The sequence below is a fragment of the Limulus polyphemus genome, unplaced genomic scaffold (assembly GCF_000517525.1).
Source record: "Limulus polyphemus unplaced genomic scaffold, Limulus_polyphemus-2.1.2 Scaffold451, whole genome shotgun sequence".
Lineage (NCBI taxonomy): Eukaryota > Metazoa > Arthropoda > Merostomata > Xiphosura > Limulidae > Limulus > Limulus polyphemus.
In genome coordinates, this window is record NW_013666061.1 from 164,427 (window position 1) to 182,304 (window position 17,878).

General features: G+C 31.5%; 1 protein-coding gene across 5 annotated transcripts in view; it reads right to left on the reverse strand.

Annotated features, from left to right (window-relative positions):
• Positions 1-17,878, reverse strand: part of LOC106458360 — a 142,917-nt gene that overhangs the window by 39,172 nt on the left and 85,867 nt on the right. For 4 of the 5 annotated variants that reach the window (XM_022384553.1, XM_022384549.1, XM_022384551.1 and 1 more), the window contains 3 exons: positions 11,075-11,161; positions 5,218-5,417; positions 812-1,541 (listed from right to left, as the gene is read on the reverse strand). In XM_022384553.1, coding sequence (XP_022240261.1) covers positions 812-1,541; positions 5,218-5,417; positions 11,075-11,161 — 1,017 coding nt within the window. The remainder of the gene's footprint in view (positions 1-811; positions 1,542-5,217; positions 5,418-11,074; positions 11,162-17,878) is intronic. The other variant, XM_022384552.1, reaches the window with a different exon arrangement.

Genomic DNA, 17,878 nt, shown 5'->3' on the forward strand with positions numbered 1-17,878 from the left:
GCTGAAAAACAAAAATATTACTTCTAAGGTTTATAATACTAAGAAACAAATCAGTCACTGTTTTAATGATAATGGCTAAAGTTTGTATGCAATTTATAAAAATTTTATAATTTGGTTACTAGTACTACGTTAAAAGTTGCAGCTACTGGATATATAGTTAGCTCTTATTATATATTGAAAATGTTTTTTGTTGTTTTCTTTCAATTCTCAAAATTGTTTATTTTTCATCCCTTTATCAGGCTCATAAGCACATTTATATGTATGCTATGTATGCATGCATATTTCTTGTACAACAATCAAATATATAAGTATATGAGACAGACACACATACAACCTCTTTCAAATGTACATGCAGTCAAATTAATGTTCTTAAAAAGAGAAAGAGAGGAGAACACAAGAAGAAGAGAAATTTGGTAGCATCCACCTGGAAAAATGCTTCAACTGATCCAAGCACTGTCCATTAAAGAAAGATTCTTGAAAACATCAATACAACAAACTTTCTATATAATATCACTGTGGATATCAAAATACTGAAGTCTCTGTCAAAGCACATATTAGGAACTTTTAATGAGAAAAGTAAACTTAATATATAGGTCATATTTAAGAAGTATCTTATAAAGCCAATTCTGCCAACAAATTGACTAGAAGTACATAATGTCACAACTCAATATAAAAGAAAACCAAAACATAAAATAATTAGAATGCTTAGAATTATTAGTCAGATATTTTCATTAGTGATAACATTTGTGGCTGAACTACACACTGAAAAGAATGTGAAGAAGGAAACAAAAGTGTTGTGTTTGAAACTCACCTGTGGAAGCTGCGTTATGCCTCGTTTGGTATATTTGTTATCTTGATGGGAAATATCTGGCAGCTTTGATGTAGAGGATATAGAGGAATTATCTAGTATATCCAAGTTCAACTTTTGCTGAGGATGTGATTGATAATCAGTAGTCTTGGGTGAAGGGCATCTACTTGATGGGGAGGAACTGGAAGTTGAACTGCAAGAGCTTGAAGAATGCTTTGCTGCAACTATAGTAACAGGGCTTGATACATACACACCAATATCTAATGCAGTGTCAGAAGATGTTATAATATTTGATGCATTTTTGGTGACACTCTCACAATTATCAACTTCTGAAATAACTGAATGTTTATCTTTTGGTATAATACTGTCAATTAGAGTAACAGGATGAGTCACAAGGCTAGCTACATCATTGGTAACAGTATCAATTGAAGTAACAGAAGTATCAGAGTTTTTAAGTACACTAATTGGTTTTACAGAAGTCACAGAACTTTTTACTTTAACATCACTGATAACTGTAGCAGTTGGAGAAGTCATGAAACAAGCTACATTTTCAAAACTTGTGCTTGCATTAACTGAAGCTGTCCTCTCACTTGTAATGACGTTTGCTAAACAAGTCACAGCTATTTTCATTGTCTCTTCATCAAGATTTTCATTCCATCCAGTATCTTCAACTTCACTTGTTTGAACACCTTGTGAACAAAAATCTACAACTACTTGGTGAGCTGACTCCTCCCTAAAATTCATGAGAAACTGCATATCTTGAAAAATATATTTAAAGAGTGAAGATCCAATACTCTAACAACTAAATGCTTTTTATTCAAACATTTTTTGAAAACATTGCATTTCACGTACAAATAATTAGTTCCAAAACTTAAGGTAAAATTACTAAATTAAAAAACTCAAACTTAAAACACTGATGTTTTGAAACGTATGAACTTAATGCACTTAAGGCATTTCAAACAAAAATAATCAACAATTACATCATGGTTGACTAGCATTTGATTTATAATTAATCATGCAGCTTAATCAATCTACTGAGAAAAAGACAAAGGATATCAAAATTATACAAAATCTATATCCATTTTATCATTTGTTTTTACTTGTATTTTCTTTTTACTTCAATTTATGTGTTGTTTAAATGCCCCCTAACGTCTTTGGTCAGCTACATTTCTTGTTTTGTTTATGTCAGAAAACTCGGTCCTCTAGGTTTTTTGCTCAAGTTGTTTGTATATACTAGCAAGTCATTTGTGTTTCTAACCTGCATTAAAATTAACAGGAAAATGGTAAACCAGATAGGAGAAGAAAAAATTTTATGAAAAAAAATAAAACTGAAGTTTTGGTTGAGTTAACATATCAGTCTGGTGCTTTGTGGTGTCAAGAAACACTACCGTATTATTATAGGCCAAATCTGATTGAAACACTTGTGGAAAATTAGTTTAAACTAATGACTATTGTATTGAGACTTTTATTGGTAATTGATTTTAAAACCAATTTTCTTTATATCAATATATTTCTCCTTAGCTAGGTATAGAATCTATTTATTCAGACCTGATTTATCCAATAATGCCCTTGGGAGAGTCAGGTTTTAAATAGCACTATTAAAAAAAATCCATAAAAACATGAATGGAGAGCAGTCACCTTTGCACAACTGTCTGGAGGCTGTGAAGGGTGATATAGATGTGGGATGTTGTGGTCTTGAGCACTCACATCTTGCTCTCCTTACTTATTCTTCTTTCTTATTTTATGTTTTCTTTCTTTAACACACGAGACTAGCAAATAGACAATAAGGCTGGCAGACAATATATCCCCAGTGCTACATTGGTCTTGCTCCCATAATCACCTCCAACACCCAGGGCATATCTTATATCCCACACTGCAGCCTGTGCCCTAGTGATGTTTTTAATATATGCAGTATTTTTATTGTAGTGGTTAAGGCTTGTTTAGATAATTAAAATGTCTTTTTCCCCATCACAGGTTTGGTCTTGCTGATTTTAATGCAGTTCTTCCTTTTGCATATCTTGAGATTAGAAACTCAGTAACCAATCATTTTATCTTTTCTTATGTACGTATATATTAAATGTGATAATTAAATAAACAATGAGTTACATATTTGGAATTTAGACAAATCAAAACAAATTCTACATTCAAAGATTACTGAAAATTGAAATTCAAAAGTATGGGCTTGTAGTGAACAGGCATACCAAATATTAGGTCATCAAGAAATTAATGTCATGTTTTGGAACACTTTCATTAACCACCCTCCAAAAAACATACATTAAGTATAATAGTTAAACAAGCCACCTACAAGTCACATTAGTGTAGCCTATATAGCCTATGTAAAGTTTAGTATACACTAATCCCTCATAGTGATGGCACACAACAAGACATGCATTTGGCAAGTGATGCTGTTTGAATACAAGGGAAACAACGCTTCTGTAGCCACAAAGAATATCAAAGAAGTTTATAGAAATGTATTAAACATTCATAGGTGTCAATGATGGTTCAGCAAATTTCACTGAGGTGACTTTAGCCTTAAAAACTGTGATGGCAGAGGCCAACATGTTGGAATTGATATTGATGCTTTGAAGACGCTTGTTGAGTCTAACCCAAGGCAATACACTCGTGAAATGGCCCTGAAATTGCATGTGTCTCATCAAAAAAGTACATAAACATCTAAGGAATATGGGAAACTCCATAAAGAAGGTGTTTGGGTGCCTCACAAACTCTCCGATTATCATTGTTTCCAATATGTGTAGGTTGCTTCGTCTCTTCTGCCGTGTAATGTGGGTGAACCATTTTTGGACAGAATTGTCACCGGTGATGAAAAATGAATTCTCTATGCGAATATTAAACACTAAAAACAATGGCTCAGTCCTAGACAAAAACCACTTCCGACCCCCAAACCTAGACTCCATCCACAGAAAGTGATGCTTTGTATTTGGGTGGGACATCAAAGGAGTAATTAATTTCGAACTCCTCAATCCACAGCAAACTGTCAATGCAGAGATCTATAGTCAGTAACTGGAATGTTTAGATAAAGCCATTCTTCAGAAATTCTATTCACTCTTCAATCGGAACGGTGTTCTTCTCCACGAAAATGCACACCCACATGTGGCACCTTTGACGCATCACAAGATTATGGACTTTGGTTGGGAAGTTTTGCTTTATTTGTTCAAATGAGCCAAGCATGTATACTTGTGTTTCTTTCAAAATATATATATACATTCAACAGAGGAATTACTTTTTACCTTGTATGACAAGCTCTAATCACATGTAATATCCCAAATATTTTTTTCCAAATCAAATATTTCACAGTTTGGAAAAACAGTTTGATGAAGGGTGAAGTGGCATGATCTCATGTTTTACCAAGACTTCAACCATAGAATGTTGGCTGAAACTTGGGTTACTTAAACCTTAACACAGCAATAAATAAAAGCTTTTTTTACAGCTTTTTATTACCTTATAAATTGAAATTTGTGTATCAGTTACAGTTATCAATTTTCTTTGCTTGTAGTGTAAAATGTATCTATTTCCCAACATAAGAAGTGCAATTTGACTGTTATTAATGGGTGCCATTTAAAGCATTAGCTTATATTTCTATGTGTTAAACTTACAAATAAGCTTATTTTAAGGGGTGAGTTATTTTGTGCTTTAAAGCCTCATTTAATTTTTAAATCCTTGTATCTTCCAATAGCAAATTTTGTGTAATTATGCACATCTTCTGAAACATAGTGCCACAAAGAAACAAAACCATTATATTTAGTTTCTAAAGTGTATTGATGTAAAAGATATCTATGTAAACAATTCATATGTTGCAATTAAAATCTGTTCTTGTTTAGATATGTTTATGACTTTCTCTTTCTATATTATAGAGCTTTTTAAAAACAAAACAAAAAAACATTGCACATGCAGGATGTCACAGATTTACAGGTGATTTCTCACCTGTAAATATGTGGGCTAGCAGATTGTGCAATATAGGAATAAATTAGAACATGTTCATATGTTTGACTAGACTTATATTTTTTACCATATTACTCTTGCATTTCATTAGATGAGCAATCAACCCTGGATGAGTTAGTCACATATTGCAACAAATACAATTTTAGCACTAAATAATTACTTATATCTTCAAGATTTAACATGAAATAGCTGTAACTGTCTTGTGAGTTTTAACTTTCTGCTCTGGTTAGTTAGTAAGTTGATTATCATAAAAGACAGGATTTAAAATACTTGTCCAAAGTAGGAATTGTTTATGGGATGAAAGCATTTTAGTTTTTCAAAACTCTTCACCACATTACTATTTTTCAAGGACTTACAAATCCTAGAATTTATAGATTTAGAAGCATTTTTGATTTTTCCAGAACTTATACACACCCTTTATTAAAACTGGTCATTAAAACATAACTTACACTTCTGGTGAAACTGGGGATGTTGGAACTTCTTGCAAAAGGTCATTGGTCAGAGTAGAGCTATCTTTAGTGTTTACTTTCTCAGTCGGGGGTGACAGCTCAGTCTGGGTTTTGTTGTCACGCATAGGTGGTTTCACAACAGCTCCCATCTTTGTTGATAAATGGCTTTCACAGATGTTATTTTCAGCTGTAGGAGATTCCTAAGCAATGAGAAGGGAATGCATATGTTGTTTTTTATAGCAAAGCCACATTGAGCTATCTACTACGTCTATGAGGGGAATGGAACCCCTGATTTTAGCACTGTAAATCCAGACTTACTGCTGTCCCACTGGGGGACAAAGGGAATGCACTTAAAATGGGATGATAGTAAAAGCACAAGAATAAAATACAATAAAACCCTAGAACTTTTGTCAAATGGACCTGTCACCTAAGAAAAAAAAACTTAAAAATGCTCAGGTTTTACAGTTGTTTTTTCATGTGACAAACTGACAGTATTTAATTTTAAAGAAAATTTTGTAGGAAGAGTAATTCATCTTTGAACGTCTAACAAGTTTCATCAAAATATAAGTAACATATTTTATTTGCTCTTCAGAACAACAGCTTCAACAAATAAATATTTTAAAAATGTAGCTGTGAACATGATTATGCTACACAGAATTTAACATTACATAAAAATGTATTCATCTGTTAGAAAGCTGGCTGTTTTTAAGTAACCACTTAGCTAAAAGTCTGCAAGAACTTTCATACAAGTGGCTGTACGAAAAATATTATACAATAAAACAAATGTAATTATGATCCTTACTCTATTACGTAAAGTCCCATTCTAAACAGCCAGGTAACCCTATGGACAAGGGCAAGTTTAAAAAATAAAACTATGCTTCTTATAATTCATTGATGCTCCTAATTTATTCATTAGATTTATTCAGCAGACAGTAAATATGTAGCACCAATGACAGTTATTCTTCAAAACCAGTATGAACATTGGTTCACTGGGGTGATGAGAATACAACTAAAACCTCCATACACATAATAACATAGAACTGTTTAGCAGTATAATTGTTTTTGACTTTAATTAGCTGACTTGTGATTTGTTAATTACAATAATGACTAGTGTATAGATCAGACACACTATTATTAATGAGGAGTGGAATTCCCCTAACACGTGGTAAATCAAATGATAGATTGGGCTTCATATTTTAAATAGTTGTTTGTTGGATAATTCAGAAAAGAACAAATTAGTAGCATTAATGCCACGTTCTTCAAATCCTATATAAAGGTTCACTTTGGTGAGTAAAATACAACTAAAAACACAAGACACATAATATTCTCTATAAACAGCCTAGTCTTGTTCTTTCAATTTGCCTTTATCTAGGGTTATTGATAAAGGTTGAAATTTCCTGTATAACTAAGTGAATGAGTGGTGAATTAAATGGTAGACTGGGCTTGAATTTAGTTTTAGTTCTTATTCCAAAGTAGTTAAATAGATGTTATTTACATTAGTGAAGTATTTTATCTTAAAATAGATAATTAGAAGTTATAATGGTGAACAGTTACATCCAGCCATCTCAATTTAAAGTTTATACTAGTGATTGGTTAGTATAATTCTATCATAGCTTTTTATAAATAATCCTTCATGACTTGTGAGAGTTAAATACTAATCTGTTTATAAATTCACAGTCTTTAAAGATTTATGTAACTAATGTAAACCCATTTAACAGTTTTCCCTCTGTTATTAGACTGTTGCTAAATTACTTACAGCTAGTCAATATAGAGGAAGCTAGTTTTCTCTACCCACTTTACCACAAACATATTTGCTTTATCCATTCAGGTGGTCTAGTTTAAAACTTGTACATTTTAAAGTAGCTATTGATAAACATTTCCTTGAGACTTTCAGATTTCAGATATACATGAAAACAGCGAAAGCACACAGTCCTAAATAATTTTATTATATACCTAAAATAAATGTACCAATTCTTCAGGAGCATTCTGATGGTAGTTTTTAGAATTAACTCTTGTTCTTGTATATATTTTTGAACATTAAATTTTAAGTTCATATAAAACGTTTTTAACATACAATAGTTTGTTGTTCATAGCTTGTCATATTCATATTGTAATGTATTATAAAAGTGAATCATAACAATGTTTTCTGAAAGATACTTGCACTGTAGGAAAAACAATGTTCATTTTTCTGTGGAATTTACAACACAATCAACACTAACCCCAAGTACTGCTGATAATTCTTGAAAATTCCAGGAAACACAGAAGCATGTTAGAAAAATGCTTTTAAATAACATTTACTGTTAATATTTTATATACAAATGAGATTATTTTAAGTAATTAAAGACAATTATGAACAATGGTCTAGTGATATTACTATACAAACAAAATATAGGAAAGAAAATATCCACTGCCATTTTAAAATACATACATACATTTCAATCATGGCTACAACATTATAAAATGTTTAGTTTTATACAAACAATATTTGTATATTCACTGAACATTGTAATGTATTCACAAGAAATCAGTCTTAAAGTAAAAAACAATACTAAATAGCCAAAACAAGTGCTTAATACCATGCTGAAAATATCAAATAATTTAAAATTTATTATTTTATAACTTTTGACAATTGCTAATAAACTCCAATTATGTGTTTCTTACCAGCTAAAAGGTAAAGACCCCTCCCCCAATGGCATTTCTCATTTTACATTTGCAGAACGTAAAATACTTTTATAAAATCATGTCAGTTGAAAATTAGTTTTGTTTTCAAAAAGGTATATAGTTTCATAATTTTATACTTGATATTACTTTCATTCTACATCTTTTTGATAGTTTCACAACTGTTTGAAATAAGATGTTATAATGAATTGGTTGATTAGCTTTGCATAACCAGTTTAAAAAAAAACTGTGGTAAGACCTATAAACTAAAATACTGAAAGAGAATATAGCCAGCCAAATTCAACATCTTCTAAGGTGATGCAATACTGAATCAAATTTTTACTCATTATAACAACACTGGATCACCAAATACAAAATTACAAGTTGCTGCTGATAGAAATGCCTACATTTACAATTCATAATTAGAAAAAATAATTTTGAAACTCAAATAGCACTAATGTGCTTTTTTATGATTTTATTTATTTATTTTTTTATTATCAGAACCATACCCACCTTAGATTGGTTTGAATATTGTGATATTTCAAAGCCATTAAAGGAAGCTTATGTTTCAAATAAATCTGATTGGAAATAATGACTGTGGAAACATTTCCACAAAAAGCTTATTGGATCATTTATAGAAGGAGCAGATATGGCAATGTTATTCAAACTATTACTTTATGACTGCCAACTTAAATATGTCAAGATGGTTATCTGTTACTAACTTGATGTTTTCTGTTGAAAACCCAAGCATGAATTAAGTAAACATCTGGAAGTGGGCGAGTGTGAAACAGAAATGAAACTTTAAAAGAATTCCAGAAGCATCAGAAAGAATGAGTTCATAAAGCAGGGTAGTAAGCTTTGTCATGTAAACAATCAAAATCAAATTGTTACCACCTCATAACATTTCATTAATGATAAATAACATATGTAAAATTAGAAAGTGCATTTTACATAGTGACTTAACCCTTCACTTCTGACACTATGTAACCCATGCACAGAGCTAATTTACAGTTTTGTAAAAATGTAGATAAATCTTTATTTGGGGCTAATAATAACAGATATTTAATAGTATATGTTAGAGAATTGTTCCTCTACACCATTTACTAACAAAAACTGTAGTTCATAGTTCACTCACAATAGTGGTACCTTGCAGTAGTGCAAGAGGGGGTGCTTGGCTAGACAAGCAGATTTTACAATGACAGATTGAAAGTATAACGAGCTGATAAAAGCAGCTCGTATGCTGCTGAAGGCAGTTTAATCTAGAGGGGTCTGGGGGCATACCCCCCAGAAAATTACTATAATAATATAACTTGCAGTTACTATACAAGTTAATGTAAAATATGTCAAATATGACACCTCTGCTTTGTATGACAAATTTTAAAACAATGGTTAGTAAAACAGTTCAAAATTGCTTGTTCAGCAGTATTGTGACAAATACATTTCAATCTTTGACAACCAACAGAAAACAGAAAAATGAGCTTCATGGTTTGAAATTTTTTATGGGTATTATTCAGAATTTTGACCACATTTTTTTAATATAAGACCTTCTCAGGTTATTTTCACTCACAATATGCTGGCCATAAGTGTTTGTTTTACTTCCCAAATAATTGATAAAATCCTCATATATAAACAAATTGAAATAATCAGGTGGCTGAAATTCTGTTGTATGAACTTGAATACCAGCAGTACCACTGAAAGTACCAACGTCTGGAGTGTCAACTTTGCTTTCGTCCAACCAGTGATCAACTAAAGGTTCTTGTACTAGCTTTTATCACTTATTTTGAGGTTCATTCTCTACAGTTTCTCATCTTCTTAATCTTTGTTCGATTCCAGACTGTTGAATCTTGTTATACTTTTGCCTCAGCATAACCAACATCATCAACATTGCCATCATTATCTTCACTCTCATCCTTGACATAAAACTCACCATCATGTCACAATCATTTCAAATACTTTCAATGATATTATCTCTACTTATTCAACTGATACCTTAAAGGAATGATAGGTTTCCGCTTCAAAAATATGCATTTTTCTACTGAAATCACATGACATCAAGATGGCTGAACTATAATTTTTGACAAAATTCAGTAAATTTTTCTGTCACAAGTGCATGTATTAATAGTTAAAACTAATTGTCATTTACTTTCATAACTATTATTTTCCCGATATGTGCAGTAATATAATTATTTGACATAGTTAATTTATATAATCTGAATAGAAAAGATATACTCAGTATGTCTTGATAGGAGTAAAAAAAAGATAAAACAACTTTCAGCCTATCAATGAGCTTAATATAAGGAACATACAATACAAGCACATAAAAATTAAATACTTACTAACAACTTTTAGTTAAGTACTGTTACTGAAGAACAAAATACAACAGATTGTGATATTTTTGTAACTGTAATATGAAATAGTTTGATACTGCAAGACCATGTAATATTCAATATGTGAAAATTTGTTGGTGTTTATTCTGGTAACTTTAATACTGCAACAGAAGCACAACTTCTATGAAATACTTAACGAATTTGTTTCAAGTGCATTCATGATTTGTAATGTTTAACTGTAATTTCCATGATCATGTAGCGCAAAAGAGCAGTATTGTTTTATTGTTTTACATTTTGAAGACAGTGGTGAGATACAGTTTTATTAGGTTTGTTTAAGTGTGTAATGGACCATTAAAGGCTATTATCAAACACAGAGGGAAAAGAAAATGTTTTTGCTAACATTTCAATACACATGTCAAGACAAAATAGCTATGTATACAACATAATTATGTTTCTTGGTTGTTTCAAATATTCTCACAAAGCTACACAAGGGCTAACTGTACTAGCCATCCTGAATTTTGAACTAAGAGATTAGAGTGAAGGCAAACAGATAGACAATAGAACCCTCTGCCAACTCTTTGGCTACTCTAACCACTTAATGGAATCTGACTATCACTTTTATAAGGTACCCAAGGCCACAAAGTGAGCAACATAATTTTTTGGCAATGACCATGGACTCTTGGATTCACAGTCAAACAAGCTAACCACTAGGCCATGCCTAGTCCATTATGTTTTATCTTCTAAGTTTTACAAGTGTCTGTATACTGGTGTATGTCAGACTTGCAGATCATCTTTAGTAATCGTTTCTTTATGCTTGCAAAATTAATATTTTTGATTATTACTTTTGTTTAAGTTAAATTAAATTTACTTACTTTAGATCCTGGAAGTGGAGGAAAAGATGTTGCTTCAAAATCAAAATCTGTAGCATCAAATTTCTCTTCCATGTTATTACCATTATCCTATAAAGAAATGTTAAGAAAAATGCACTTGCCAATATTCTTACTGCAAAAAGAAACTCAAACAATATTTTTATTACCAGTGTCCCAAGTGTCAAGCAAAACAGTGATTAAAAGGTCAGTGTCATTTGCAAAACGTTACTGCATTTTTGCCACCCAATCAGAATTCACATAATAAAAGTTCAGGTAAAAACACATTTCAATCATATATGGGTACCAAAATAAAAATAACTAAATAAAAAGTCAGATAGAGTTTGATGATATAAAAGTTAACTAAAACAACAAAATGTTTATATTCTTGCTTTATTGCTTAAGCAGCTTGAAAAATTTAAAAATGAATAAAAATGTAAAACATTAAGAATACGTTAGTACAAACAAAATATTTGCCTTGAACACACTAATGGTTGAGATTTTGAATATGCGAGTCAGCATGTCCAGTGACAACCACAGTGGAACAGCATGTGTAAGAACTACATTTTGACATTGTTTGTCCTTTCATGTGTAGTGTGATGCTACCAAAAACTGATCACCTTGGGAAGGATATGTAATAGTCCTTTAAGATATAAAAATATTCATACACTCTGATGATGAAGATGTATTCAAACTGGAGATTTAAAATTTACAAGATGGTGATATCCCTTGTACTTAATGGCATTGGAAAATAAAGGAGTATGGAACAACTTGGGGCACCAGGACCAACCAGAAAGAAGTCTGCAACATGTCATATCTCAGCATTTATGAACAAATTGCAGTATCTTGTAAGATGCAAGAATACAAAAACAAAGGTCAGTGGCAAAAGCCACCAATGTGTCCCAGACAAAAGTATGAAACATGATCAAGAAGAATCTCCATCTGTTCAACTGTAACATACTTCCAGAAACTAGAGAATGAAACTGGTATTCATATTATTCCATGTACAGACATAGTAGTCAAGTTGCCAGATGCAGCACCCATGGGTTTCTGTGGAAAAGATACGAGGAGTTCTATGCTTTGGTCTTGATAACTTTAAGATGGAGCCTTTTGCAATGGAAACTATGCTGAAAGGCTATTTTCAAGATCCACAATCATCAAAATTGCCCTGGCCAGATGTGGCATCATGGAATTTATTCAATTTCTGTAGTACACATTCATTTAAATATTTAACATATTATATCACCAAATTATATCCATTGAAATACAAAAAAAACAAGCCATATCCTTTAATGGTTGTTTATAATAGTAAAAAAAAATATTATAAAGACAGTACAAACACTAAACTGTTTGATGGCATGGCACCAGACGTTTCAAATGTGTCACTGACAGTGTTAAATATGCCCTGTGATTCTCAACTAGTATATCAAAGTTATCCTTATATGAAGCCACTGTAAACATTATTTGTATAATATGGTTTTAAACATCTTGTATGATGTCAAATTTTCCTGAATAAAATTTGTGGTCCTCAATGTGCCTCTGATGAAATTTTGTTCTCCAAAAATGGGTAGTTAATGATAATACTTAAGAGAAAAAAAAATAAAATATATATCACACATATATTCAATGAATGTAATTTGTTGCTGACTATGTCGCACTTTTCTATTACATTGTTCGATCTTTATTTATATACATCACACTGTACCTTAGATAAACTCAGTAAAATCTAGTTATGTAATGACATCTACATAGTTAAGGAAAACTACTTTATTATAATATCAGGCATTTCTGCATGTTGTTAAGGTTAATAAAGTTATGTGAACATTCAGAACAGTATAATATTTATACAAAGCAACACAAGCTGCTCAAAGTCAGCTAACTTCGTGTTTCATACTAATTTTCTGTTGCTGACTTCTGCTCAAATTAGCACCAAGACACACACAAGGTTACTATACTCAGTTCTTAAAAAAGATAACCTTTGGACTTTTGTTTATAACATTTACGAAATGACCAAATGTATGCAGACATGAGGCATAATAGGACAGTTCTTTTGTTACTGCAACTACAGATGTTCAAAACATTTGGCACAAGAACAAGTCTTCAGTAAAAGGAATATTTGGATAAACTAATACATAAATTCAATTAAAAACAACAAACTTTTTTTTAATTTGTGCAACAAAATTAATTTTATTTGAGAATATACTTGATGTTTCAATGCTTCTCAATGTGCCATCTTCAGGAGTGTAAATCACAAGAACATTACACTGTTTATAACTTATCTTTACAAGACACAGAATTTCAAGATGTTGGAAAAATTAAATTATACCTAGTAATAGCAGTGTCACACAGAAGATAATCTGATGATGAGCAAACTATTGTATACAATGAGTTTCAAAGAATATATATTCATGATTTGCTATTTTTATGTATATTTTATCAAACAGAAAGCAAAAATTTTTACAAAATTTCATACTCTTCCTAAATCACCTAAAACACACACAAATTGCCTTTAAATTATTATAAATATTAGTGGGTAGCTGGGATAGGAAAATATGGACACAGTTTAAGGAACTAATACAGACAATAGAATATCCTTAAAAAAAAAGTGTACAAATGACTCATAATTTGAAGTTTAACTAACTAGAATCTGCTGCATAATTCTCCTACTATATACTTTGTTACTGAGTTGGAACTAAAACTCATTCAGAAGTTACAAAAACACTTATTCTTTCCTATAGGATCCAACAATTCTTAACAGAACCATGCAAAAATAAGTTCTTATTCTGTCAGAATTTAATTTTCTTTTGGACACATTTTGAATGAATATACAGTATTCCATTAATTATATGCAGGGCAACTTTAGTGACATATCACTCAAGTGGTGGTATGTAGTTCACAAATGACATTCTTTTTAAACAAATCATTTGATGAATCAGAATGAAAAAGAAGAGTGCTGTAACAGTGTTCACAATGCATGTTCCTGATCCTCAATAACCAGGTAACTAGATAAACCAAACTTATTTTTCAATTGAGTATTTTAATTTTTTCATAATTATCGAGAGAAGTATATGAAATTTCATCCCTCTGTTGATCACATTAATTTCAGCTGCTGTATAGCTAAGTATATAATGCTTACTGTATAACACTAGAACCACAATGGGGTCAATTGTATGTTCTTCTCTACTACATATCTATACAAACACACTGCCACATGGTTAAATAATATTTTATGACAAACATATTTGCAATTTCTGTGTACATTGAAAACAACATTTTAAAATTCATTCCAACACTACACTCTAATATTATTCACAAAAATGCACTTTTTTTAGGACTACCTCCCCTAGCTGAGTTCCAATTGCATTTTACAAGTTGCACCAAGTGAGGAAAATCTAGTTAGCTTAACTGATGTGATTTATTTTCAACAAATTTTATAAATGTTTTCCTATATAGTACAGTGCATTATTAGTATTTAGATACCCTACTCCAAAAGCTTTCAAATGAAAATGAATAATACAATTTTAAACCATGTCACACAAAGCTGAATGGGACAGATGTTGAAATACACTGTCATACAGAAGTGGGTCCACAAAATTTTATATTGTTATTTAAAGACAAAACACCTAACACCAGAAACACCTCAAAGAAGAACTGTGGATGTTAGGCTTAAGCTTGTCTTAGTCTCAGATGAAGAATTAACTTTAACGGATACAAAAATTGGCAGTACATAGGCCAAAGCATAAATTGAAAAACAGATCTAGACAGCAAACAGTGTTGATAGTGACAGAGTCAAACATTAGAATTGATAATATTTAACCCAGAACTCCTGCAAGACAGAAAGAAAATTGATGAAACCCTTGCAAGAATGATGGCTATGAACTACCAGCTATTGTTAATTTTCCATAAAGAATTCAGGACTTACTCATTTGTTGAATCCATCCTGGGTATTACAATAAGCATTCTTGCAATAATAGGTATACAGTTTCATGGGAAAACCTTTGCAGAAATGCCACAAAAAATAAATATAGCATTAATATGAGTTAACTATGAAATGAGGAGGGGGAAAAGCACCAAATGAATCAAGTCTGAAAATTATATCTTTTGTGACTTTTCTGCTCTAGTTCCATTCTAAACAACTATCAACATGGAATTCCACTACCCATGCCTATTCCAGTAACTCGTCTAGTAACTAAATGGAATGAAGGAAACAACTAAAAACCTAAAGATGGAACTTTTTCGTACAACAAAAATAATGCACTTACAAGGCAAAGTAGTCAGTTGTCACTGACAATGCTCATTGTGGAAAAGCTTAAATAAAGGTATAAAGGTTTAGTTGTGGTTAAATAAAGGTATAAAGGTTTAGTTGTTTCTGCTTTAAAGAAGCTCAAACTGTTCAAAGGATAAAATCCAGAAGTTAGAGTTTTAGTAAAATATTATAAGGTGGAACTTTAAAAAAACATGCTAGCTTAGTTTTAACATGTATAAAGGTCTAGAAACTTGCATGTGTCAACTACCTGCCAACTTTATTTCAGAAGAATGGAAGGTTTGTTCAAACCATCCAATGATGTAACAACAGGAATTAGTTCATAGAAGACTGCAAGTATCCAAAGCAATTATGGAAAAACAAGCTGCTGAAGGCCACCAGTTTCTCCTCATGATTACTGTTTTGTGTTTTATTTGTTTAATTATCATTATTTTTAGCATTTGTACTTTAGCAATGTCCAAAGACTTGTGTAAATTCATTGTATTCTGCTTTAGACACTGAAGATGGAATCTGATAGAATTCCGAAACTTTTATCCATGTCCCCTTTTTGTTAATAAACAATGTTGTATATCATAAGTGTCGTAATCTTGTTTATTAAACTTCGTTTTCCTTCAAACACATCGATTGCTAATCACAATAAAGAAGTTTTAGTCACTGATAACATAAGCTTTGTATCTGTTATGAAAAGATGGTTTTACAGCAATACTATATCTCAAACATTAAGCTTGTTTATTTACTTTTTTGAGATTACATTTTCACTTTAAGCTACCTATCTTGTTTCTGTAATTTTTTAAAGATCCCTATTCCTAATTTTAAGTCATTTTTTTATGTCCATCAGGAAAAATGTGTATAATAGCAATACTGTCCCATTTCAAACAGTTTAATTTAATGAAATACATAGTTGCTGTATGATTCTCTGTCTGGAAACAATGGCATCCTTTGGATTGGCTTCATGCAGATTGGATGGCTATTGCTCCTGATATTATTGCCACAATGTTGTCATTGATAGTGGTACTGCATGTATGATCACTATGTGATACATGGTAATCATCATACCATGGTTAAGTAAGGCCAATCATGGTTTTGCTCTGGAGACAAACATTCTGCACACTCTACAATGCTGAAAATGTGTTAATTAACATCTTTGATAGGTTGCTTAGGCAGAGAATTCATAATGAATCTAAGTTTCAAATGGATAGCAACTGCCTGTTGTAGAAACCTACAAATGTAGAGGACGACGTTTCGAAAGTCTTCTGCCTTTCATCTTATATTAATGTATCTTTCCTCCTCCATTTCTGATTAAGTTTGAGTCATGATGCTTCTACAACTCTACTAAGCTCTGGTGGGCCATCTCTGCTGCATACTTTACCTGAAACTAAATGTTTTCTAAATAAAATATATGACAACAAAATTTCTGCCTCACTTTTGTCTAGAATCACCATCATTTTCGCCATCTCCTGCTTACACGATTCTTGCCACTCCTTACAGTCAGCTTCAGAGATGGCTACTCTATCTGCAATATGAATAAAATTTGCAATCACGCAGTGTTATCTATAATTCAACACTTATCATCAGCCATCACCATGATTGGCTACCTGATGCTCAAAACTTAGCCTGGTACTATCTTTTAAACTATGGCTTGTGGGAGATGGCCTAGATGTTTGTATAACATGGCCAATATTGATCGTGCAGTGATAAAAAAAAAGTGATCCTGTCAGCAGCATCGTGTAACAGATTATGAGGCTCCTATAAACCACAGACTACATTAAAAGGAGTGGATATCAATGGTTATACAGCCACTGTTATTTGCTAAGTAGTCAAATAATCTTACAAATGACCTTACACAATGCAAAATGATGCATTTAGTAATATTACCCAGGTTTTATTAGAATACCCACAATCATTTTCGCTGTAGGCCAGAAAAACAATATTAAGTAATAACAAAGAAGAACAAACGGGCAATCCTTATTTTAAACCACTACCTTGGTTCATGATAAGGGTCAGTTGTAGGTAGTATTATTATTATTATGCAACATCTTTAACCAAAATAATAACATTAATAAGAAATAAATATTAAGAACTCTGTTCTGTATTAATTCACATTTAATTCCACTTGCACCTCTCATGAAAATATTCAGTACAACTGTAATCTTAGGAAATATGTCATTTAGATTAAATGTATAAAATTATAAACCAATGTAAGTATCAGACACTTGGTAAAACAATAGCTAAAATCACCTTCACATTTTACTCACTGAAGAAAATGTATTTTCTGTCAAACTGAACATAAAAACATTAGGTAGCAATATGCTTTCCTTTAATGTGGCATAAGCTGACCTCATTACTACCACTGAAAAATCATTTCAGTTTTAAATATTAATCTTATCACCAGCATTGAATATCAAGTAATGGTTTACCTTTCTTGATTTGTAAACTATTAATTATAGTTCTAATTCAAATTTGAACATTCTAACAATTCTGGTCAAATTTATTTTTACTGCCTAGCAGTCCTGCTCACTGTATACTTCAAGTCATTTTTGTAATGC